The sequence below is a fragment of the Amphiura filiformis genome, chromosome 6 (assembly GCF_039555335.1).
Source record: "Amphiura filiformis chromosome 6, Afil_fr2py, whole genome shotgun sequence".
NCBI lineage: Eukaryota > Metazoa > Echinodermata > Ophiuroidea > Amphilepidida > Amphiuridae > Amphiura > Amphiura filiformis.
The window spans coordinates 26,619,941-26,646,977 of NC_092633.1; the positions used below are offsets into that span (position 1 = coordinate 26,619,941).

A 27,037-nucleotide genomic window follows, 5' to 3' on the forward strand; every position below is an offset into this window, starting at 1 on the left:
TTCCACATGACAATAGAGACAGTAGATATTCTTCTAAAGAAAGATTAAGAAGATTGCCAAAAAAGTCTCAAAAAGTTAAACTGTACCTGTTCTGTGTATGAGAAATGATATCATACTTATAATTTTCTTTAAATATATGTGTATTTTATGCTATCATTTTTAAATGAAAGCTTTCTAGAATACAATATGTTTTGTAACACTTTATGTTTATGTTTTGTACCAGTTTATGGTGACCACTGTTTCTTTTTATTTATCTTGTTAGGGAAAAGAGTTTGTTTGTTTTTAAAATGAACAGAACTTCACATTGAACTGCCTTCATATTGTGTCTCTTGTGTGAATAGACCTGGAAGTGTATCAGAATTCAGAACGGGGAAGGGTACCTTTTACAGGTGAAATGATCTGGAATCACAGACATCTGCTTGTGAATTGAAATGCTGAATTGAAATCAAAGCTGAATTTCATTTCAATTCCACTTCATTCTTCATCACTCAACATGATTTCAATTCCAATCCAATTCAATTCTTCATTGCCCATGATGATTTCAATTCCAATCCAATTCAATTCATGCCCAAGCCCACTCATTTCGATTCCAATTCAATTCCAATGCATTGAAATGAAAATCGCCCAAAATTCATTTCAATTCAGTTCGATTTCAATGCATTGAATTAACATTACTGCCATGTGTAGATGCACATACACTGTGTGTAAATTGCCAAATGTTCACAGGGCAGCTATTGCACTTACCCACTTCTGGCACTGAGCAGTCAGTTTTACCAAAGTGTATACTTTTATTTGTGGGTAAAATGTAGACAGCAAAGTGACATATTTGCTAACCATTTTAATGGAGACCGATTTCCGCATTCTTCAAAATGTTTATATATCCAAATTGGTTTGCATAGGGTTCCATATAAAAGCTTATAAAGACTTCTTGTCTATAAACTGTTCTTTTGATATCGGCTGAACTTTTAAGAATGATTCATACCAACTTTGAGCCATATTTGCTAATAAAGTAAGCTAACATCGGGACCAATGAAAATAGATCTTTGGTTAATATCAAAAGTAAGGTATATTATGCTCTTTGCCAAATGTGGACATACAGTCTTTTTTCCAAAAGTCAATATTGGTTGTTATTCTTATAAAAAGGAAAGAACTAGGCCTATATGCTTCATTTTCATATGAATGTATTCTAGGGAGAAAAATATTTATACAAGATTGACTTTTTAGGTAAATTGTTAAATATACCTTTATGTAATCCAATTCAAACCCATGTACACTATTATAATCTGTGGTTTTTTATTAGCAGTTTCTTTATTTTATGTTCACAATGTTTTACTTTGTAAAAAGCATTCCAGGTTCATTGTGTAAAAAAGGAGGCTATCATCCTGGGGCTGTTTGAAAATTCATTTGAATATTGCTGAAAAATAGCTAGGGCTCAGTATCGACGTACCCTCCCCCCCCCCATTGGACTACTTACACTGACTGCACGCCTCTGCAAGGGTCAACATCTCTCCTGACACAGGAATGTCATGTCACAATAGGTTATGACTTAACATTTATTTTGTTCTTTATATCAATTAAATTGTGGCCTGTTGCGTGCATATTGTCGCCTAATCATATAACATTACTTCCAATTTGTAATCCCGCAAACCACCATGAACCAGACCTAGTAATCATCGGTAGACTATCAGTTCTGTGGAGGTAATACATAAACATCCTCATTGAATATTCGTCAAGTTATTTTGGGTCATTCACCAGGAGTTCACCTGAAGAATGTGCATGTTCCCTGGATTTACATATTACTAGTAGTTGTATGTTTCCCAGCTGATGTTTCTGGATGATGAGTGAAAGTTAATTGTACTTTATTCCAAATAACAAGGGAAACCTCCATCATTGTCAAATGTCAGCCGAGATGAATTTCATGTTCTCAGTACTCAGTCCAAACCAGGCCCACCAGGTGTGGTGTGATGCACCCACCCCAACCTACCAAAATACAATCAAATCCAAAAGGTCTACTTTGTGGTATAATACAGCGGGGGTACTCAAGTTTGGTATTAAAATCTTTCAATAAATTTGCACTCATTGATAGGCCTATACCAAAAAAAAAATGCTCTGACAAATTTAACAACTTTTCCCAAATTTACAGATGGAGGCAAAATTTGGCTATTTTCTGAAAATTGTTTCAACATTTGAAAAAATTACCCATATTACATACCAAAATTGGTATAGAATAAAAATTCCCTTTAAAGGGAAAGCCAGCCTCAATGTAGAAGAGGTCTTGTAATTAATTTTGGTCAATGTGAAAGGTATTTTTAGGATCACACTTGTACATCCATACAGTCCACCAAACCATCAACGAGAACATGTACACTGAAACAGCAGAAAACGTTAATTCCAAATCTCATGTCAACTCTTTAATTCATTTAATTCATTACTCCAAATTGTTCTGGTCGGTTTTTTTTTGGGTTTTTTGTTGTTTTATTTGTTTGTTTTTTTTTGTCTTTTCAGCTTTTTACCCACGATATCTCAATTTCCAATTTTGTAATACCAGAACTTACGAACTCAATATCTTCGCTTAGGAATGTCCGATTTCACTGCTTTCGATATATTAGTACCCGTCACAAATACACTGCGGTTTGAGTTAACTTACATGTACATTTTATTTTAAAATAACTTGATATTAATTCGCAATGTATAGTTTAAGCCTACTATATTATAATAGATAGTGGCCAGCACATTTATAAAGGACTGATTACTCACTACAATCTTCACTCTTAAACTGTGTTTTTCTGAATGTGCTTATCATGTTGATTGCTAGTCGTAGTCGGAAACTCCTGCGAAGCTATGGACATGCAGCATCTTACCTACTCCATTCTATAACAGTCTGCCTAGTGTGTTTTCTCTTCAATCATTTTGTTGAATGTAATTTTATGAATCAAATAAAAAAGATAGAAAGTGCTTCACATAAGTTATGTGTCATTTTATTTATAATAAAGAAGTTATTAAATTAATAAAGTAAGACAATTTATTTATCTATAAGTGCATGTCAAATGGGGTACATTGTTCAATACTGTAGGCCTACATGCATAAATTATGCCCATATTATAGCTAGGCCCTAAAAACTTTATTTTGCATCGGATTTTTCCCATTGAAAAGACAAAACTGATGTTTATGATAGCAACCATTTCATCAATAATATTTTGAGTCATTTTTATCCATAAAACGACACAGGATATGATAGATAACTACTTTCACATCAATATGGTCCATATGATCACAGATTGTTGAGAATCTGTGATATGATGAAGATTTTGATTCTATAGATTTGTTATCAACATGATATCACACTGTTCAGTGGTCAAGGAGTAAGGACCCCCGGTCAAGGACACTGATATGACATCATAGGTGATGTAATTTTCTTCTTCTGACCATATGATGCTGTATATTAACTATTATTGTTACATTTAGGCCTATACCTAGAACTTTTAAAGTCATAATTAGTTCAACCATAACTTTGGTAATACTCACGCGTTTTCATTCGTTGAAACGGCAAAACATACTTACTTTTCCTTACAAATCGAATAACAATAATTTTAAAACATTCCACCTCAAAAAGTAAAATAAAATAATTCTTACCAATACCAATAAAGTTAATCTCTTGAGCATACAAACCCAATCTCAGAAATAGATACCAGCCCGCGTATGGGCTGGCGAAAAGGGGTCATTGATATTATAGCAAAAGGCCAACCAACCTTTTTGTTGCTGTACATCCCCATATGGTCATTTGTACTAAGCAAAGTGTATGGGACCTGGCACTAGTCTAGTGGCAGAGGAGGTTTAGATGGAGCAATGAACTCAAAATTACTATACAATTTAGTTATGTGGATCAATCTAATCTATAAACCCTCCTCAAGTGCAATCAAACATATGACAATCCACAATATAATTATTTGGAATGTGAGGACAAAAAACGTTTCTTTGAAGTTATAATAATTGATTATGCTATAAATGAAACCGTTTACAATTGGACAATAAACTGGTATTAGTAGATTTAGCTATTGACTTGTAACACCTGACACTAAACATCACACACAAGCAACTTCACCTGTATTTGACCAATGACATTGAGACAGAATTAAAGTCTAGGCCATTTTCAACCCAAACAAGGCAATCCCAAGTTCATTCCAAATCACTTTTATAGCTTTGTTGTGACCCTGATGTCAGAATACATTCACATCACTTTCCTGTTGCTAAGCAAGATGATTAAGGAAATGTGCATGGTATGATCAAAAATGAGTTTGGTGTAAATTTATATACAGATTTAATTGTCAAATCAAATGAAAAAACTAAGAAACTATGGCTGACAGAAATATGAATCAGGATGTAAAATATGAAATCTGTGTTGGGGGTTAGGCCCTGGTTTAGGATATAGGCCTGCATGTACTGTGGCTATAGAGAAAGGGCTTGCATGCAGAAAGTACTTGTTTCTACAATTTACAATATGGAATTCTTTGCAAGATAACGACCATCGCTCACTTTTTTTGGAAAATTTAGATTTTATTTTTCATTGCCAGGGGATTGCTCACTATTTACAAAGGTCCACTATTCAATTTGTTCAGAATTGTAGATATCAATTCCTTGCCTGAATTAATATAGGAAAAGCATGTGTGCTTAGAATTCAAATTAATGAATCTTCGGAATAGCGATCTGTAAATTATTATTGGACTGATGCATGGACTCACTTAATCATCCAGCATTGATCATAAACATTTCATAAGATCTAAAATCAAATTATTATCTACCATGACAGACTATCATTCCTGGCTATCATCGTTATAGGATGTCTCTTGCACAATTTGTTTGATAAGATTTACAGAAGATTACAGAGCTTTTCCTTCCTCCTCAATGTCTACAGAAGCTTATCAAATTGCCACTGTCCCAAGGTGAACTATTTCAACTGGATATTGTAGACAAGGTAAAAGAGGCAATCTTGAAAATGTGGATTAGAACTTCACATGAATCTGACAGGTTAAGCTGTGATAGCCTAATTTATAGGCCCAATTATCAAGCCCAAATGAGATGTGTAATTATTGGTTTTAAAATGGCAAAAAATAAATAATTAAAGAAGTAATAATTAGCTAATATTATTTTGAATCTTTGGTGTGTAGGCCTAATTGAGAGATTGGGTTGTATAAAGACATTGTATTCTTATGACAAGTGAAGGTATGGCATTTGAAAAATTGATTCATTTTTAATGAAAGTTAGTATTTTGTATGAGATGAACATAATCCAGTCTCATTTTCCTAGGCTATTAAAACAACATTAATTTCAATTCAAGTTTCAACCAATTTCACTCTTTGAACAGAGAATGATATTAAAGCAACAAATAAATTGCTAAAGCAGACAAAAGGTGTCAAATCCTTATGTTGAAGTCTTTGATTTTCTTAGCATTTTTGATTGATGATGTTCCCATAAATATAGAACTGTGAAAGGCAGAACAGAAAATTGGGCCTGGCCCTTCAAGGCTTTGCTTTTTCAAAATTAGAAATAAGATAAATGTCCACATTTTAGGCAAAAATACCCCTAAATAACCTCCATGGACTGGGGAGAGAGTACGTAGAATCATAGACCATTCAACTCGTTCAAGGAGTTAAATGAAGGACAACTCTAAAAACGTGTTGTCCTTCATTTAACTCCTTGAACGAGTTGAAATTCACTCTTTTAGAGTGGTTTTCACTCTTTTTTGAGTGGTTTTATAAGTGAACCACTCTTTTTGGGAGTGAGTTTTTCACTCTTTTACATTTAGAGAGTACTTATTTACACCACCTTGCAGTGAACCATGCCATTGCCTTCCTAGCTTACAACAGCCCACAGACCCTTTCTAGGGTCTGTGAACAGCCTGACCATTAAACGAACTGGAAATGACGATCAGAAATAGAGATCACAATTAACCACTAATAGCCCACACTATTAATAACAATGTTCAAAGTTATCAATTATGGAAACCATTCAATTAACAAGTTGTAACTAAAGTGATTACCACAAAAAGTTAATTTTGCTGAGAAGAAGCAACTTCCTGTCTTTCATAGATACCAGGTATTAATTACGATGTTTATTATTGTTACAACCGTTTCTACCTATATGTGTCTAATGTCTGGTTTTGTTTTAGCACATGCAAACAAATTTCAGGGTCTATGATGCAAACTTTCCTAGAACATAGGCCTGTGTTTGAAGGCCTATGCCTAGAACAATGCGTGCAAAGTCTGTTTGTTACAAAGTCCCTTTAGTCTCAGCTGTTAGTTAGACCATGCTTTAAATTGGTAGTTTACTTTAAAAGCAAAAGTTGTGAAAACTGAAAGTGAGGCCGATTAAGTTAGTTTAAATAAAACTTCTGTGATAAAGACCATTTAACTTTAATTTCCATCAATTTTTAACTCCTTGAACGAGTTGAAATTCACTCTTTTAGAGTGGTTTTCACTCTTTTTTGAGTGGTTTTATAAGTGAACCACTCTTTTTGGGAGTGAGTTTTTCACTCTTTTACATTTAGAGAGTACTTATTTACACCACCTTGCAGTGAACCATGCCATTGCCTTCCTAGCTTACAACAGCCCACAGACCCTTTCTAGGGTCTGTGAACAGCCTGACCATTAAACGAACTGGAAATGACGATCAGAAATAGAGATCACAATTAACCACTAATAGCCCACACTATTAATAACAATGTTCAAAGTTATCAATTATGGAAACCATTCAATTAACAAGTTGTAACTAAAGTGATTACCACAAAAAGTTAATTTTGCTGAGAAGAAGCAACTTCCTGTCTTTCATAGATACCAGGTATTAATTACGATGTTTCTTATTGTTACAACCGTTTCTTCCTATATGTGTCTAATGTCTGGTTTTGTTTTTAGCACATGCAAACAAATTTCAGGGTCTATGATGCAAACTTTCCTAGAACATAGGCCTGTGTTTGAAGGCCTATGCCTAGAACAATGCGTGCAAAGTATGTTTGTTACAAAGTCCCTTTAGTCTCAGCTGTTAGTTAGACCATGCTTTAAATTGGTAGTTTACTTTAAAAGCAAAAGTTGTGAAAACTGAAAGTGAGGCCGATTAAGTTAGTTTAAATAAAACTTCTGTGATAAAGACCATTTAACTTTAATTTCCATCAATTTTTTTTTTTTTTTTTTTTTTTATCGGTAAAAGTGTATTTTAAAAGCATTTTATGGAAAAAATTGTACAATCAACATTTTAAATTAGTGAAAATATTTATAAGTTTTGAATGTTTCAAGCTTACGAGTATTTTAACTGAGTTTGAGTTTGAGTAAGGGACCGATTTTGTTATACTTTACTGAAAATGCTGAATAATAATACTGTCAGAAAAGGTTTTTGTCCATTTCAAGACAAAATATGACAAGGTAAAGTGAAAAAAAAACACCCCAAAACTAGACTGTCCCACAATCTCGGTTCGGTCCGGCCTGGATAATGGAACGATACATAATTACATAATAGCCTACCAAAATATGCCATAGTCCTTCACCCCCCCCCCATTCTAAATACACAGCCCTAAAACAATTCCTCTCTCTACACAAATTAGCTCAAATTGATGCCACTACACTGATCACACCTCCTATATTGAACGCTAAAATTCAGTGACCGCTCCCCACGTCGAGACTGTTCCGAAGTGTTAGAGATTTCACTTCCAAATATTCGTTCAACGAAGCCCGGTGATTCTGATGTCAATTACGAAAGCCCCGCCCCAGTTTTAATTCAAATATGGTAGCACAAAGCTATGCCGCGGGATGTGACGCAAGATCGGATGGGACACTTGCCATTGCTTGTCAACAACTGAGAGGTATTGAGCTCAAGTGGCACGCGTCTGATATAGACCCATGGTACGCGCAATAATAAAAGGCAACCACTCGACTCGGACTTGGGCCTATTGTCCATATTGCGTATATTATCGGGTGCGGTTTGCAAATGTTTGCACATTATTTAGCTAGGAAGTCTTTTCAAATATCCCCGCTGCCAAGCTGCGTTGATTGGTCGGATACAATATCTTTGTTTTAGTCGCTACACAAGCGTTAATGTAGGGAAAACATGGACGTGGTATATAGAAAGATTGCGTGACTCCAAATCCGTAAAAGTGAACTCCCAGCATTTTGTGGGAACTGGAAGTCATTGCTTACAGACTGGGAGGGTCCATGTATTGGGTTGATTTTTAATGCTATGTAATCTACATTACCAGTCGTTCTCCATGGACCCAAGGGAGGGTCTACCCCAAAACCTATTTTGGCCGTTTAATGGTGGAGCTCAATGGATTAAAATGTGTGAATTATATTAAAATTATGTCAAAATTGCTGCTAAACACAAGGAACGTGGCTGATTCCATTTACATAAGTTGGGACACATGTAAACATTACAAAATTACAGATCGTTTAGAGCTTTAACACATCAATCCGTCTGCTATATACTAGTAGATTACTAGTAGTACCTTTATTATTCCGATTCTTAACTTCATCCACCAAATCTCAAATTAAACGGTGCCATGTGCAATCTTTCTGACTGGGTTTAAAAAGTAATATTATGAGGAATCATAATTCATATGTAATTTATTTTGTAAGTCCAAAAATCCTCTGAATTTTATTCCTGTGATCTATAATATAGTCACCCAAACTGAACATGATGATCAATAAGTTAACTCAATTTTGAGATTATAGGCTATGACCATTTAGATTTAGCATTAATGGGAGATGAGCTTATAATGAAACACATGATGAATAGTCAAATATAATTATTACAATAGGACTCTGAAAATAATTCTTTTCAACTATCTCTGTTTTATTATCAAAGATTTGAATAAAGTAAATAAATACTGCATCAGTGGTTAAGTCCTGATTAAATGTTGCCACTTTGTCCAGAATTTATTCGCAAGACATAGGCCTATAGATACAGGGCAATGACCGGCTGGTTCGCACAAGCAGACTCAGCTTTACAAAAGTTATTAGAGGGGGCCAGGGTCTTGAATCCCATCCATTTGCCAAAATTGCTATATCCAGATCCCCCTGGACTGGGAGTGTTTCTCCGGCCGCCCTCTGCGCACATCATCACAGTGCATACTGGAATTACATTCCCTCCCCCTGCATTGGTTTAACTTGGCTAATGCCAAATTCTGTGCTTTCCAACAATCGTAGAACACTTTCTCCTCATATCATCATCATGGACACTTGAATCCTCAATAGAATTTTAGATAGACATTTTTATAGGCATCTCATATCACACCTGTGACTGGAGTGAAAGGGGACTGCAATTGGCTCAAAGGAGAAGAAGAAGATACTCATCACAGTGCAATTACATCCCTTCCCCCTGGTTTAACCAGAGAAGATGTAATTAATCTTCTCTGGTTTAACTTGTCTATTAATATCAAAGTGGGCTTTCCAACATTCTGAGGGATCATTCATAGAATGCTATGCTTTCTCCTCATAACGGCAAGTTTATTTTGCATAACAGAAAGTGCATAAAACTGCATAACTGCATAATGGGATTTGCAGACTAAAAAGGACAGAGGACTTGGGGAGTTATTCATCCCTAGGAGTTACTTTTGAGCCAAAATGATCTCATCTCCTATGGCAAAGTTCAATAACCTCCATTCAATAAATATAACTCAAGGTTGACCTCCAGTTAAAAAGTATGGGATTTTTTACCCAACAGACTCAAAGGTCATTCTATGCGTGTACAAGTATATTGGGTTTTAATAAAGATCTGTGTTCTGAAAGATGTTATTAATATTATGTTACATGTCACTAGAAGTCTTGTGGCATGGTATATATATTAATTGTTTTAACAGACCTGCTATTGTCCCAAGGATGTCTGTGTTTATATAATCATTTCAGAATGTCATATTTATTTAAAAAATTGAGGAAATGTCTGATAGTGGAGCCTATGCTATGGTGGAAGCATAGACTGAAAAAAGAAAGGTGTTGTGTTGCACATGCAGCTCTGTTGCACATGTATGCTTTTGGAGTTGGTCAATTACCGAGGTTAATTAGTCATGAAATTGTAGAAGTTTTCTAATGCATGCAATAATTATGAGCGCTCAAGCCCCAGGAGAATTTAAAATGGGGGGGGCAACGCAGGAGTTTTGCTGAACCTCTAATTTTAATTTAAAACAATATTAAAAGAGAACACTTTATCTGGAAATCATATTAAGACATTAAGTTTACTTGACAACATTTTTATGAGTATAACATTAATGTTATACAGATAGAAGATAAGATTAACAAACATTAATCCGTATCCCACAATGCTCCACACAAATTCGGTGCTGTGCTCATGATGCATGGTGTTCGTATTTCGATATTGTATAGTACAGTTAAAATTCTACTGCATGCTGGGAAACCATTTGGGATCATGAATCTTTAAATTTGGCAATTATGTGTTGTTACATATTATTGGCACCTATGCCAGACTTCCAGAGAAGTTTGGCCAAGACCTTGCAGAATCTCAACCATCCTCATCTATAGAACACATTTTTCTATTCATAATATGTTTGTAAATTCTTTATGTGACCTTTTAATGTGTTAGGGGTAAAAACTCATACCTCAAATTTGAGGTCAAATTGTGAGTTATGCTTGTTGCATGCATGTCACCAAACTATGCACTTGAGACCATTTTGGATGTATTTTTATTCATACAATGTATAGTTAAACACTTTGATCACTGAGCATCCTTGGGTACAGAAACTCATACTCCACACTTTGAGTTTGCATAAGCACTTACTGTTGTATGATGCTATTGAACTCTGCCGGTTGAAAATGAGGCTGGTTTGCTTCCAAAGACTTGAAACAAGTCTAACACTTATCGATTTTGGAAGTATAGGCATAAAAATGCAATGCAACTCCTCAATCTTGGGAGCTCTCATAATTTTTACTCTTTTAGCCTGAGAATCTTTGGCATTTTGGTATGCATGATTATGCAGTTTTATGCACATATTTGTTATGCAAAATAAACTTGCCGCTCCTCATAATCATCATCATCATGGACAGTCCACTTGAATGCTCAAAAGAACTCCAGACAGACATTATTTCAATAGGCACCTCATCACACCTGTGAGCGGAGTGAAAGGAGACTGCAATTGGCACTTCAAGGGAGCAGGACAAGATACTTAAGTCCTACACAAGCTTACATGCCTCTTGACTCTTGACTGGAGAGATACAACTTGACTTCGGCTCTTGACTTGAGAGATACAAAGAGTCCCATATTGACCCATATCCCAATTAGGTCTCTTCCTACAGATACCACACTGTGAATGAGTGGCTGGCATCAATGACCATGAATTTGACATGTGTAATGGTCAGTATTACAAGTAAATCTTTTGTGTTGTTAAAAAACAGGAAGCAATTGTAATAAGTGACAAGTATGACCATGAGTGATACAACACAATAAGGGACGCACCATTAGATATTATCGGGGGGGGCTAGGGAGTTTGGGTCAGGCAGAAATTTTTTTTTTTGGCCGCCGAAGGCGGCAAAATTTTTTTTTTTCGCTGGCATTGGAGGCAAAATTTTTTTTTTCGCCGCCTTCGGCGGCGAAGTTGTATTTTATCAATTTTAATGTATACCTTTATACAGAGCTGGGTAGGGAAAAATTTTTTTTTTTTATGCTCATCAATGAGGCAAAATTTTTTTTTTTACTCATCAGTGAGGCAAAATTTTTTTTTTTTACTCATCAGTGAGGCAAAACTTTTTTTTTCAAAAAACTCCCTAGCCCCCCCCGATAATATCTAATGGTGCGTCCCTAAGTACTTTCACAGTGATGATGATGGTGAGAACAACATCCCAAGTGCAGAAGAAATGATTACTGGAACTGGAGATGTGGTTTTAACTTTAGCCATGGTCTGGCTATAAATTAACCTTGTATTGATTCAAATTGGTGTTGATGATGACAATACCATTGGTATGGATTCGCCTAATTAGTTAAGGTTATTGACATCTGTCAAAGTACATTGCAGACAATGTCTTTCAACATATCCAACACATTTGCCATGTTCAGATAAGCATAGGTATAAATGTAACAATTCTATACCTCCTCCCCACTCCAAAAAAATCCTACTGCCTGCATGTGACCTAGCTTGCATGATGGTAAGGTTTTAGGGGCATTCATGTTGGTCTCCACTGTCTGAAAACCCACACAGTGATAAACCAAAATTACTGAAAAGGCACCCAAAAACTGTGGCACATCACCATATACATTGTACCTTTAACTAGGGAGAACCCCCCCCCCCCCTTGATTCTAATTTGGATATTTTTACCCCCCTTCATGATCCCGGTTGCAATTCCAAAGCTGACATCATCAGGTACAGGTGGCACACAACTCAAGGATTCCAGTCTTCAATGGAGTTGTGTCACTTGTGTGGACACACATTTGGGGATTTACTATTTCCAGGGTCTATGGATTGACTTAATAGGAATCACAATTCTCAAGCACCCCAATCTTGGAGATGACCATCCCCCATCTGGACTTTCAGCTTACTATCAATCATATGCCAGTAACTATCAATTTGGTGTGTTTTTGACATGTCATAGAAAATTTTAGTAATTAATTCAACATCTGAATCATTCACTGGCTTGCAGAAATATACAAACAAACAGTAACTGAAACTATTCACCCATTGAGGTAAGTTGTTGTTTGTAAGATTATGGTTATTGAATCAAATCAGTCTGGTCAATGGCTTATGACCCGGGCCTATGACATCACATGACCTAGCAAATGATTACATGGCCCATCATGGCCTGAAGTAACGGTGGCCTGAAGTTAGAAGAGTTAAGGCCTATATAGTAAACTTCCTTGTTCCTTTACCTGCATGTGGTATCATCAATGGTCTCATCAAATGACCGGAATGACCACTACAGACCCATGTCCAGTACATCATTTTAATGAGATATGATGTCCTAAATGACCTGGTCAGTAGTACTGTAGGGTGTGGTTGAAACAGAAACCATTAATGCTTCTGGACTAAATCTGATGTGAAGTTTTGTAGAACTGCACTGTGATAGTAAAAATCATTTGAAGTGGATTGTGACCAGGGACCTTCCAGAAAACAGCTGTCTGGACAACTGACAAAATAATGTCCAAAGGAGACAAAATAATGTTTCTTTGAATTTTCTCCTGCGGCTATCTAAAAACATTGAAATTCTCAGTAAGCATAGGTGGCAATAAAACATCTAGATCTTTCGTAGTGATTTTATTCTGTTCTACCCAAAGCATTTTCATTTGATATTCTGCTCTTTCAGCCTCTACTGACCATCAGGGTTGATTAACTTGGCCCAAAACATTTATGTCCCAATGATCATCCAAAACTTTTGTCAGTTTGACCTGCCGAAACCCGGACAAGATGACCAGTAATGTATCAGGTGACTACATTGCCTAATGGGAATTAACCTGACCACGCTAACGGCACTATTTAGATAACTTAGAAATTACACGGCATTTTCACCAATTTACACTGTATCATAGCTGGGAGTTATTAGGTCAAGCCTGTCACACCTTATTTTAATGTTTCCCTCCAATTATGATGGTTACCCTGATTAGACAATACTGAATAACAATAGCCTTTGTTATCTCAATGGTAATATTTGAGACCCCATAGGTGTTACAGGTGTAACTGTTTTAATTATTTGATCTATTTACCGACTTTTTAAGATACCGGTATTCTTAAAGCGTGTCTAGCCTGCAGTGTTGGAGGACTCGGGACTCGGACTCGGACTCGAGTCCGGACTCGAGTCCTTTTTTCAAGGACTCGGACTCGGACTTGGACTCGGAAGCTAAGGACTTGGACTCGGACTCGGACTCGGACCGTGAGGACTCGGGGACTCGGCTTCGAGTCCTCCTCGAGTCCGCAAAATAGGGTCTTTTAGGTCTTTTTTTTTGTTCATTGTAATACTTGATCAATGATCACATCATATGATAAATTTAAGTAATTTTACATGCAAATAAATTCAGTTTGTAAATAAAAGTACAACTAAAAAGCAAGATTGCTTTCAGTTATATCTTTAATTGGTTAAATCGATTTTAATCATTGACATGACTGCTTTGTTAGACGCAAGTCTAGAATGTACATGAATAATAATAATACTCTGGGCACTCAAAGTTAAATTTTGGTAAGAGTGTGTGGCACCGAACTTTGGGAAGAACTGATTTGGTGGCAAAATAGCGGCTTGATGAACGGAAATTGCAACATTTTTGTGGAGGTCTGTGAACTAAAATTGGGCCAAATTATAGGCTTTGGAGCTAACAAATTCAAAATGTTTCCAAATTTGAGCTTAAGAGCTAAAATTTTCAGAGTGTTAGGCTCAATGAACTGGAGCATAATGCAAATGTGTTATAAGGAACTGCCGGAGAGCCTGAAAAGGGACCCTTGACCGCCGCAAATACCCGTACGACCTTTACATGTGAGTGACCCCCCCCCACCACAGGAATACTAGGCCTACTGCATAGGCCTACAGCCGGATCCAACACCTCTTCGTTTGGCACCTGGGGTTTAGTAGTGACGTCATATTTTGATTGTAATATTGCATCTTTTGCCTGTCTAAAACACAAGCCTAATAAGTTACTGTAAGTCTGTGATTATACTCTGTTTCCAGGGTATGCTACCTAAGTGGCTGAGCAAAAATTATGGGCATTGGGGGGAAGGTAAAATTTGACCGATTGAAAGGGAGGGTGGAAGCAATTTTTGGGATGCCGAGAGGGGGGAACAAGCAATTTTTGGCACATAGGCCTATGGGCACCTTTTAAATAAAACGCTCTAAAAGGCTTAGAAAACAGTACAGAAATGCTTACATAATGCAAATTTCCCTGCTCGCTGCGCTCGTAACACAATTATCAAAACCATTTAAAGTTTGTAAATTGGGATCCCCCAAAATCAGCAAAAAATGGCATGTGCAAAGGGGATGCAAAGATTTTTGGCAGGCCGGGGGGGGGAAGCGATTTTTGGCAGGCTCCGCTGAGAGGGAATAAGCATTTTTTGCAATTACACCCCTCCCGGCGGGCTCCGCATAATTATTGCACAGCCCCAAAATAATACTAGGCATGTTAGGTGGGACTAGCACATTATGTACTTATAGGCCTACAAGAAAATAATATAGAACTAAAATTCTGGTTAAGTATAGGCCTACGTTGATAAGGTAGCCCTATTTGTGAAAACCCCGGGGCTTGAATTTGATAAGGACTCGGACTCGGACTCGGACTCGAACATTGAGGACTCGGACTCGGACTCGGACTCGGACATCAGAAATTGGCAGGGACTCGGACTCGGACTTGGACTCGGACACCAAGGACTCGGACTCGGACTCGGACTCGGATGATGAGGACTCGACTACAACACTGCTAGCCTGTGGGCAACAGTAGGTTGAATTCATTTGTAATTGTAATAATAGGTATTGTTTGAAAAAAAGTAGGACAAATCAAGTCATTTTGGTCCAATTTGTATGAAGTCAATGACTCCAAGCATGCCAAGTGTTGTATGCTAAGAAAATGCATTGAAAGATATATGCATTCTCACATATTTTGCTCATGATTTTTGATCAATATTAACAATGATATTATATTATAAGAAAAACAGGCGAAGCAAGTTGTTAAAAATGTTGTTATTAAAGCCAATTCAAATTCCTTCTAATTCTATAGTCAGTGATAACGCTTTAACAAGGTTGGCTGAATAACTATTCAAAATATGAAAGGATTTGGTCAAAAATGAGTGCTGATTTTAATTAACGTTGCGTTAAAAATATAATTCTATACACTATATATCGGTTTATACTGGATAACTTTAAAGTAGATTATTACAGAGCCGGAGATACTTTTGATTCACACATCAAACTTCCGTTGAATTATACATTGTAATGTAAGCTGTCATGTCTTTAAATCGATCTTCATGATCTTGTAAAGTTTATATACAAGAAGTTGAAATTAGATAAAAGGGCTACACAAATAAAACAGATACAGATTAATATTGTAGTTTAGCTTATCACATGAGATAAGGTCCTGTATTACATCAATTAGCATGGACAGTGAACATATTAAAACAATGCTACCCATCCATTGATTGTTCCATAAGATATACATGCAACTTTTTTTCCACCATACTTTCAGTATTGAGTGCCTGAATTTACTGCAAAAATGCAAAACTATACTAATATAAATACTAATACTGATACTAATAGTAATACTAATACTGATACTAATGATAACAGCAACAGCAACAACAACAACAACAACAACAACAACAACAACAACAACAACAACAACAACAATATAATGATAATAATAATAGCTTGATAATAATGACAGCTTAAATAATAGCTTTATAATAATAGCGGGGTAATAATAGCATGATAATAACAATAATAATGATAATAATAGATTGATAATAATAGCTTGACAATAATAATTAATATTTATTTATAATGTGCACAATTGCTATGGCTTCAAAGCGTAAAAACATGGAATAGGTGTACAGAGAGGGAAATAATTAATCATAATTGTTTGCAACTCAACCAAGCAATCTTGTGTCAAGTGGAAATTATACAGGAACTATTAATAATTCATTTTCCTAATTTCATTTTATACATCATGCTACAGACCTGGGACACACATTTTCTTCCTGACTTTTGACAAACATGACAAACAAGCCTCTAGACTGGCCTTTGCTAATTAGGCAATGAGTTTAAAAACAAAGCCAAGCAAATGTAGGATGAGCCAATGTTTATTAAAATACTCTGTCTTTTTTCTATCTTCTGACAGCCATAGTGTTACTGCCAACAAATTTTATTTCAACAACACAATAACAAAAAACATGGCCTTTTTTTATAGACAGAGAGAAAAATAATAATTAGACCAAAGATCTTAAAAATTTATTTTTAGTAATAGTATCTTTGATTAGACACAGATTAAATTTCAAGTTCACTCTCTTACATGCATAAACACAAACACACACACCATACAATCAACCCAAATCAAAAAACAAAAAAAAGTGATTTCTTACAAGACAGATAAATATCCATGTACATGTAATACCGTAAAAACTTGATAGTTAGCATATGTGCTTACTATCGAGAGCTTTTGAAAACATGAAATTGTACCAAAGTCCGGTGCTTTACCAACTGAGCTATGGGGTTGAGACACACATTTGCAGGTTTACTTGTTCGTATATAACTATGTGTATCGATGATTTGTTCAAAACCATTTACACTTTTGTGGATGGGCTTTTGAAAACATGAAATTGTACCAAAGTCCGGTGCTTTACCAACTGAGCTATGGGGTTAAGACACACATTTGCAGGTTTACTTGTTCGTATAACTATGTGTATCGATGATTTGTTCAAGACCATTTACACTTTTGTGGATGGGGCTTTTCATGTTTGGATGCTTTAAAAGCGCTCAATAGTAAGCACATATGCTAACTATCAAGTTTTTACGGTACTCCATCTTGCCTTGGTTTCAGTCATTTTCATACTTTGATCCTAAAAATGCCTTCCACCCAAACTAATTACAAGACCTCTGTTACATTGAAGCTGGCTTTCCCTTTTAAAGGGAATTTTTATTTATCTCTTAAACGGCAGTGCAGTTGTGTGTTTTTGCTGTGAAAAACTATTGCTGCAATGTGATCATTATGAACATGATGAATGCATAGTGTAGATAGTCAACAGTTTCATATCCAAAGGGAGAATATTGGTGAACCAAAAGCCCCCCCACATACACCAGTCCCTTGCCCATAGAGCCCTGCAAGTTTGGTCACGATAGCTATTGCCAAGAATTATTGGGAATTTATCAAAAAGGAGCTTTGATGTGATGCGCTGAAATGTAGCCGTTTGGATAAAAAACATATCAATTTTATGTTGATGTTTTGGCAGCATTATTTTCCAATTTCCAGCACAATCTGTCTGGAAAAGCCAATTTTGCCACTAGTTCTCAAAATACAAGATAAACAGAAAAGCCCAAATCACATCAGCAAATCGGGTAGGTCTTTGGCAAATTAAACACTAATATATTTGACCTCAACACCAAGAAATCTAATTAATTGGATTTGGGTAGTTTTCATCAAGTTTTTGGTTATGCAGGTAAAAGTGTTGGTCAAGTTATTCTGACCATAGATCCTAGGGTCAAACATGCTTATTTAGTTATCAAAACCCAGACTTGGACCAATATCTTGAGTGATGCCTTATAAGATAATAAAAATTCCTTTAAAAAAGGAATGGGTGCCCAATGGGAGCTTTGATGTGATGTGCTGAAATGTAACCATTTCGATAAAATTTTCTTTAAAACAATCGTAACAATAGAAGAGTAAACAAAGAAGATTATGAAATGTAAGGTATGTCTATTGCAGTGGGAGATGTATAAGATAAAAAGATATTTATTAAGCATGTTAAGGAAAAAAACTTGAAGGCAAATATCAACCAATTAAACTGCTAGCTCAAAAATCTCAAAATGGGAGAGCCACAACACTGTTCAAAACTTAAAATTGGGTGTGTGTAGTAGGTGTGTATATGTGCATAGGGGTGCATTTGTAAATGTTGTCATTGTTATAATCGAGGACACCAACTGTGTACATCCTCACTTTCCCTCCCCAACCGCATGAAATTGCAAACAATGTAAAAATGCATGAGTAAGACAATGTCTTGTTTGCTGCTGGTATAGGACCAGCAAGTCGGTTCTATTGTAAAACGTGAAGCCGATCCATGGTTTGGCACCGAGTTTCAGGTGTAAAAAGTCCTCGGTTGGAAAATCCTAGGTCCTCATTTGCTTGTGTTTACTCTTTACATATATATTATGTGGGGGTGTGTGTGGATGGTTGATGTGGGTTAGTGTAAGCGTGTGTGCTTAATTCACCTGATTTTGATTGATTTTGCATTTTCGTTGATCTTTTAAAATTCTACCGGTAATATCCTACCATATTGCATTGACATTAACAATTAAGTTTGTGTTACCAAGTCATTGTGTTATGAATAAAAAGCCATTAAAGTATGATGAGTATGTGTAACATCAAATAATTGGTTATGAATGCAAACTCATTTGGTAATCCACTAATTGAGTTATTGATGCAAATCTTTTAAACAATCAGAATAATAGTAAACCCATTAAGCTTCACACTTTTATCAGTAATAGATGTTGAACTTCACACATTTCATTGCATACATTGCCAGTGATTAATTAAGAGAGTCAATACTAAGAATGTCAATCATAGTAGTGTGAGCCTATTAGGCCAATTACAATTGATCCTTAGTTTCCTGTTTCCCTCGCGCGTCCAAAATCAAGAATGGAAAAATATTTAATTATTTTATTTTTATTTAGGTATTTTCATCTTTTAATTGACTTTTTAATTACTTTTATTTGCTAATATCTGTTTTTGATCATTTCAACTTTGATTATGAATATAAAACAAGAACATGTAGGGTCCCCTACTAATGTTAATGTAAAAAATCAATTATAAAGGTAAAATAATTAAATCCGTAGTCTTAGTCAAAATGACCAAATGGACTGTTGATAATAGTCACGACCACATTTTCAAAATAAAGAAAGTAATAGATAATTAATAATTAATAATTAAAAGTCGCCTCGTCCTTTATTTTCAAACTTGAAACAGGAAACTAAGAATTAATTGTGAAGGGCCTTATTATAGCCATGGTTACCACGTCATCCTTACCAACTTCTTCATCATCATTATCAAGGCAAGAGGGGGTCTACCCCATATTTTCTTGCCCCCCCCCTACTTTTGAGGCAAAAACCCCAAAATTATGTAAATCTCCACTTTTTGCAGCAATTTTGTGTACAATTGTTCAATTCTCCCCCCTTAAATTCACTTTTCCCCATTCCCCCACCCCCAAAAAAAAATTCCTGGTGCTGCATCTCTGCATGCATATCCAGGGCATCATGATCAGGGGAACTAAGCCAGTACATCATCCTTCTCCCCCTGCTCCTTCTCCTCATCAATTGGGTAAAATTTGAGTAAAACTTACGTCATTATGATGGTTGTGAAACCAAGTGCAGACATACTGAGAGGAAGCCAGGCTAACCCACACTTGCTCCTTTTCTTCATCACAATATTCTGGTGGTTGTCACTGAATTTGCCACTTCTTGGAGTATGACAACACATACAAAATACCTGCAAACAAAAGAAAATAGAACACAAATGAGGAATACATTTTTACGCAGAGGCCGTATGTCACAGTTTTGGCCAGTGAAAATTAGTGCACAAGAATTTGCAATTCTAGTCAGTTTGAGAAAGTTTTGAGCCACAAACTGGACCAATTTTGGAAAATAATTTTGGAACACAAAATTTCATCAGAATTGGCAGTTCCTAAAGCCTGAAGTGCTATATATTTTACCATCCAATGCCAAATTCAGATTTCAGCCTAATTGAATTAAAACAGCGATTCCAGTTACTGATAAGACCATAAGGCCAAAGAAAATAAATTGTTTGCTTGTGAGAGATCACTTTCAGAAGTTGGGTCAGTTAGAAAAAGTTAATTTTTCTTAGGGCCTATCTTAATAAAATACAATGAATGACTGGATGAATCTTTTTTTCCCCACCAAAAGTATTATAATGTGAAGTGTAGGCCTACTTGTTTGTATGTAAAACACTCACTGACCACAGAATTTCCACAAAAGACAAATTCAAGGTAAACCCTACTTTATTTGACATTGACATGTCTGGTAGACTTTATATACTGCATTTTTTTCAACAATGTTTTACTTAGATAATGAAGATGATAATACGAAATATCGAAACCCTCAGCCAGGCAGGACTTGACAGGGGCAAACATGCATGAAATGGTATTTCAGGGCTGGAAAAAGTGCACAATTTCCCAGGAAAATAGTTGAGATTTCCCACTATTTCTTATGTATTTCTTTATTTAGAACTTGAAAATCTCCAAATCACAAAATTTCCTGTGAACCAGGTTCCTGAGTTCCCTGTTTTTTCCAAGCCTGTGGTATTTAACAACATATTGTTTATTATATTTTAAGTTTTTCAGAAGAAAAGTTCATGTCTTTTTTGGGAAAATTGTGAAAAAACCTTTTTTCAAAAAAAAAATCTATTGAGGAGACAGTCGGTCGGACAAGGACAAGCAAACAACATTTTTTGGCCCAAATCAATATTATGGTTCTAGGTGCAGACCCATGTCCTTATCAGTTTATGTCCAGAAGGAAATGAACTTGTCACTTATTAGACTATGGCCCTATGGTCATGATGGTAGGCCTAAGCCCACATGAAATTACCTGACCAGGTCAAGGCTCTGTGCTGCTCAGTATGTTATGAACATTTTGTCAACTTGTCTCAACATTATCCATTTTCAAACAAATAAAAATACAAAATGCTAAATAAAAATCATGTGTTGCTGTAATTATAGTGACCATTTAATATTTACAGGATGGGGTGGGGTCATATGACCAGGTATGACAATGAACAGAAATTTGAGATTAATATTATAGATAAAAATTATTATTGACTCCTGGGAAATTTATGATCAGACAATATGACCACACCATATTGATTCATTAATATTGGTCTGTTGTTAAATTGAATCAACACAAACAAAAGACTTTCAAGGATGATATGTAACAAATGGTGTGATCATGATAGATGCTTGACAGACTCTTAGCACATATGCAGACATTCTTATTACAATACTCAACACTTGGCATGGTCAAGTTGAAATATTCCCATACTGACCATGCTGACCACTGGGATGCTGACAATGGAAAGCAGGTCTACTATGAAGTTTGACCCAACTATCAAGGTTTACCTCTGGAGCAAAAGGAGCAGAAAAATGGAAAGATTCCCACATTCCACACCAAAAAGTCTGACTTGCTCCTGAATTGAACCATAGGCCTTGATTGAACTGTCCCCTCCCTCCTCATACACACAGTGGAATCTCATCCCAATAGTACATACCATGTATACAGGATCCAGCAGAATGTTTTGGGTGCAAATTCATGATTATTTTTATGAGAAACTTTTCTATTTGGAATATTTGTAATGGAATATGTACGAAATTCATTCTTGAGAATAACAAAAACACAATACCATACCAACCATACCAAATTTACCCATACTGATGGTACTTTCAGGGCTGATGATTACTCCTGTCAAGAGGCTGAGATCAAAGGACCAAGAGCATGTTCAAAGAGAAGAGATGGATTAACCTACAAGACCCTGGTCAGTTGACCCACTTGGCTTCTTTGGCAAACAATTTGAAGCAATTCTGATCAGAGATTATTGTACTTTATCATGTTTATAAGTTAATTGCAGCATGGTGCAACTATACAATCTTGTGATTGTAAAATGTGACCAGGGTAAAGAAATTGAGCAAAAAATCCCTAAACACTGATACTGATGAATACAAGTTGTATGAAATCGCAGGTGATTTAGCATGTGTAGGCTATCTTTGGGTTAAACCATCATGTGGTTCTGACTGGTTCATAAAGCAGGACAGTCTAAAGGAAGTTCAAACGTCAGTGGAAGTTCCTTTGTTTTTCTAATGACATAATAGTATGCCCAAAGCCTACACGCAAAGTCCTACATATTTCTCTATTTTAAACATGTTGGAAGTGAATCATTCACTTCCATGCATCTGAACTTCGGAGATCTTAGTTTCGGACCTTTTTCCTCATTTACAAATTTAAAAAAAATTTCAATGCTTCTTCACTTGAATCGAATATTTTGGAATATTTCTGCACTCATGCACTGTATAGCTGTATAGATAGTGCAATGTGACTCGAGTTATCATTATTATCTGGTCATATCATTCCCAAAATATGACTATACAGCTTGCTATCAATCATTATACATGATAACATCTTCTCTGAACACCACACCAGAGCAAAATATAAATATATGGTCGAATCCAACCAAAAGTGTCCACGGGCCAAAAATAAAATTCCGAAATAAAAATGTCTCCACAATATTTTCCTTTTGCCCATTGATTGATGACATATTGGCCTTATAGGAACCAAAAGTGCCATTACTAATCTTGAAAAATAAATCCAGGACGTGTGATAGTAAATGTGATATCAAAACCCAATGTTACCTACGAATACCACTAGGATGCTTTCACTATCGCAATACTAATCAACCTAAAACAAATGGAATATTCCCATTAACGCTTTTTTTTTTTAATTTAGACCACAGGGTGTCAGGAAAATGCTAACTCGACCAGAAAATATTTATTTTTATTTTTATAACTTGAGATCAATATGATCTTAGTCAATTTATGCTAGTTTATTTTTGAAAATGAAGTTTAGGTCAGTTTCTGTATTTTATTTATCAAATGAGTATGAATCAATTTACACATTGTATAAGAACGAGTATGATATATGTTTTCAAGAATATTAGGAATTATACGCATACACCTAACGCTGTATACAATGAAAAGGTGAAGAAACCCGGGTATTCGTAGGTAACATGAGCGATTTAACAATATCTGTATTGAGTTTATAGGTTTAAATTTTGCTATTATGGTAATGAATTAATAAAATGGTAGTTTTAGATCTCTTTCAGATGGTGCGTCCAAATGAATAAATGCTTTTAACTTAGATCAAAAATTTTTGATGCTTTTAGCAAGATTTTGACCACTTCATTTTGATATACAAGTAGTAAATCAGCAATTTTACATAATAAATAATTGTTGAATGAATCCGTATATGGGTAATAATAGTGTCCTGGGGTACCGCTTAAAGTTTTTGACAATTAATTTTCATTGGTAGGGACACTTCATTACACATGTCATGTATTATGCTGTATTCGTAAGTAACATTTCAGTATTAATTTTGTAGGTAAGAATTAGACTTTTGCTGGATATCGCAATCAAAACTTCATTTTATAAAGCACTTTGAATGTATTATTTTCTTTATGTGCGTTTATTGTTACTTTAGACCCTATCATGTATTAATAATGCCGGTTCACAGCGGTTGAAAGAGGATTGAAGTAAGAAACAAAGGTACTTAAGTGACTTTAATTTGCTTATTGCACACAAATCGCTTAACACCGTTATTGCAGACTTGTGAAGTCCATCTTGGAGTCAGTTACGTCTTGTGGCCTTTCGTTTGAGGGCAACTACAATTAGCTTTATACCAGGGTCCATCAATGTGTTGTCTAGATCATGAGACAATGAGACCAGTCGTTTTTTCCATGGTATTTGTAGGTAACCTTAGCGAAAACGTCAAAAGTTACCTTCGAATAAATCAATTTGGACACAAATTACTCAGAAACCAGAAGGTCGGTAAACATTTAAACTGAAGCACATATGACAGTTGACAAATCCAAGTATTTATCCCCTTCTAATCTTCTTTGAATCTGATTTTTCTTTCAAATGACCAGACCGTCGTCTATTTCAGTACATATTTTTCACCAATTAAGCCGTATTCAGTTTTGCATGGTGGGCATGTATGAGAATTCACAACTTTCATTGACATATGATTTGATAGCAAACATACAGGCCTTCGTTATGTACCAATATGGGCATTGGCATGAATGGCGGTGTTTCACAATACTATCATGATGTCAAAGTGTATTCGTAGGTAACATTCGGTTACCGACATTTACCTACGAATACTTGCTTTTATTGTTGACATCTCAGAAATATTTAAACGCAGGTTATTGAATTTTGGTAGAATTAAAGAGTGTATTACCCGGCACCTATTGCTTAACTATTGTTTACTATTCTCTCACTTTGTGGAAATGGCACAGCTTTTAACATGTATTCGGAGGTAATGCATATTTTTTACCAAACCTACCTTTGTGCCATTTAGAATTTCTGGCAGCTAAACACAATAATAAAGATGTCCGAATGCAATGCATTTCAGTATTGGACATATCAAGGCTTGTATCAATTGCGCATTTATTAGTGATTTCCATTTTTTAAAGATATATCTAGTGCTATGAAAAATTGTATTCGTAGGTAATGTAAAAAAATACCACTCAAAAATTATCACAAAAAATTCATAATTATGTACAAATATGTGAAAAATTGAACAGGCAATCTTTGAATACACACCTTTCAGGAAATCAATTTAGATTCAATCCAATGACTTCTTTTCATAACTGATTTAGATGTTTTTAAAAATACTTTAAGAAATATTTTGAAAAAATGGGTAAAAATAGCATGTTTTGGGGTTTCTGTGTCTAAGTTTTTCACAGAAGGGGGTCTTATTATATATGGCGCGAAGCGTATGATCAAGGTAAATAAACACAATACAAAAACGAATGCCAATTGATTAATACTTTTAAGTTATGGCCCTGAACATGCCGTGTACACTTTTGGTTGGATTCGACCATATGAGTAGAGAGATATGCTTATAAATAAATTTAAAATTACTTACCATAGTCATGTTGAAGAACTCAAGAATATATCCAATTATTCCAAAAAGTTAACTTCTGATCCCAGTAAAGGGCATTTAGGGCACCTGTGTGTCACAAATGTTAAATTGCAACTGTTGACTATTTTGATCCGTAGGCAGGCTGTGTGTACCTGTTCCGCACACCTTGCTTGACTCGATTGTTTTGGCCCCTGGCTGGCCGGCGTCCGTACTGCGTGTGCTATCAAAGAATCAACAATTCACGGCAGATCTTTTTCAAATAAATGAGCACCAAATGTAAAGCCAAAAGCATGAAAGTATTCGACAAACCCCAAAGTCGTATACGTCCTACACTTTACTTTTGGCCTGAGGGGACATCCCCAGTTTAAAACCAAAATAGATCATATCAGCTAGTCCGCTACTTGGTGGTGAACTTCACAAAGTTGGTATCATAACTTGATTGATAGCTGTTTGCACCAATGTGTACTCAACTGTGGTCTAGTCACCGACACCAATAATTGGCCACGCCTACTTATCTACTGACTCCCACCACTTCCCTGCTCTCACCACACCACAGATCCTTGCATATTTCTGGTGGGAATGTTATGCAGGAAATAATATCATCATAAGATAATAATATTATCATATTAAAAGAGATTATGACAGAAATTAAACACAATGAATATTTCAAAATATCTTCAGGTGAATATTTTTAAATATGGACGTAAAAGTGTCAAACTTCATCTTGGTAATCCACTTTTCAAAATACAGAATTAATTTTTAAAAAGTAAAAAAAAAAGAGTTGTATGATTAAATGAATGAATGATATGAAATAAGTGGAAGGAGGGGTTAGTTTTAGGCCTATGTGTTTCTCTTCCAGCATAAAGAAATAAGTATAGGTCATGAAACAAGGGACGTATAGAGAATTATGAATTTAAAACAGAAAAAAAAACCACTAGAAAATGTAGAAAGGTAACGAAAGGAATTTGTAGGGATAGTATTTTATGCAATGTATATAGGGGGCCTATATTAGGCCTAAAATAACAAAAACAAAAACAAACAAACAAACAAACAAACCAAAGACAGGAAAGAAAGAACAAGACTATAACAAAACCGCTAAGAAAGTTTTGAAAGGATGAACTTGAGTAAAGTGAAAAGAAACTATACAATGGAGAGGGAAAGAAAATGAGCAGAGAACAGATGACACAAAATTAAAGGAAGGAGAGGAGAGGAAAAGAGAGGATAAAAGAAGATTTTCCATGTTGGCATCATGAAAGTCCCAGCTAGGGCAAAATAACCAATTGCAGCGAATAGACTCAAAAAGTGCAACAAGGTTTTGGTTTAACTTTTAAGAAAAGACGCACAGGGAAGGAAAGGAAAGAAAAGAAAAGGAAAGGGAAAGAAAGGGAGAGGAGAGGAGAGGAAAAAGGAAAGGAAAGGAGAGGAGAGGAAAGGAAAGGAAAGGAAAGGGAAGGGATGGAAAGGAAAGGAAAGGATCGGAAAGGAAAGGAAACTATAAAGGAAAGGAAACTAGGAAAGGAAACTAGGAAAGGAGAGGAGAAGAGAGGAACGGAAAGGAAAAGAAAAAAGGAAAGGAAATGAAAAGGAGAGGAAAGGAAAGGAAAGCAAAGCAAAGCAAAGCAAAGGAAGGCAAAGGAAAGAAAATTGAAAGGCAAGGAAAGGAAACGAAATGAAAG

The 27,037-nt window shown here is 35.6% G+C and overlaps 1 protein-coding gene across 1 annotated transcript in view; it reads right to left on the reverse strand.

Moving 5' to 3' along the window:
• Positions 1 to 25,799, reverse strand: part of LOC140155193 (DNA damage-regulated autophagy modulator protein 1-like) — a 47,607-nt gene extending 21,808 nt beyond the window's left edge. The window contains exons 1-2 of the mRNA XM_072177938.1: positions 25,365 to 25,799; positions 20,003 to 20,148 (exon numbers count right to left, since the gene is read on the reverse strand). Coding sequence (XP_072034039.1) covers positions 20,003 to 20,148; positions 25,365 to 25,373 — 155 coding nt within the window. The 5' untranslated portion in view covers positions 25,374 to 25,799. The remainder of the gene's footprint in view (positions 1 to 20,002; positions 20,149 to 25,364) is intronic.
• Positions 25,800 to 27,037: the final 1,238 nt, after the last annotated feature.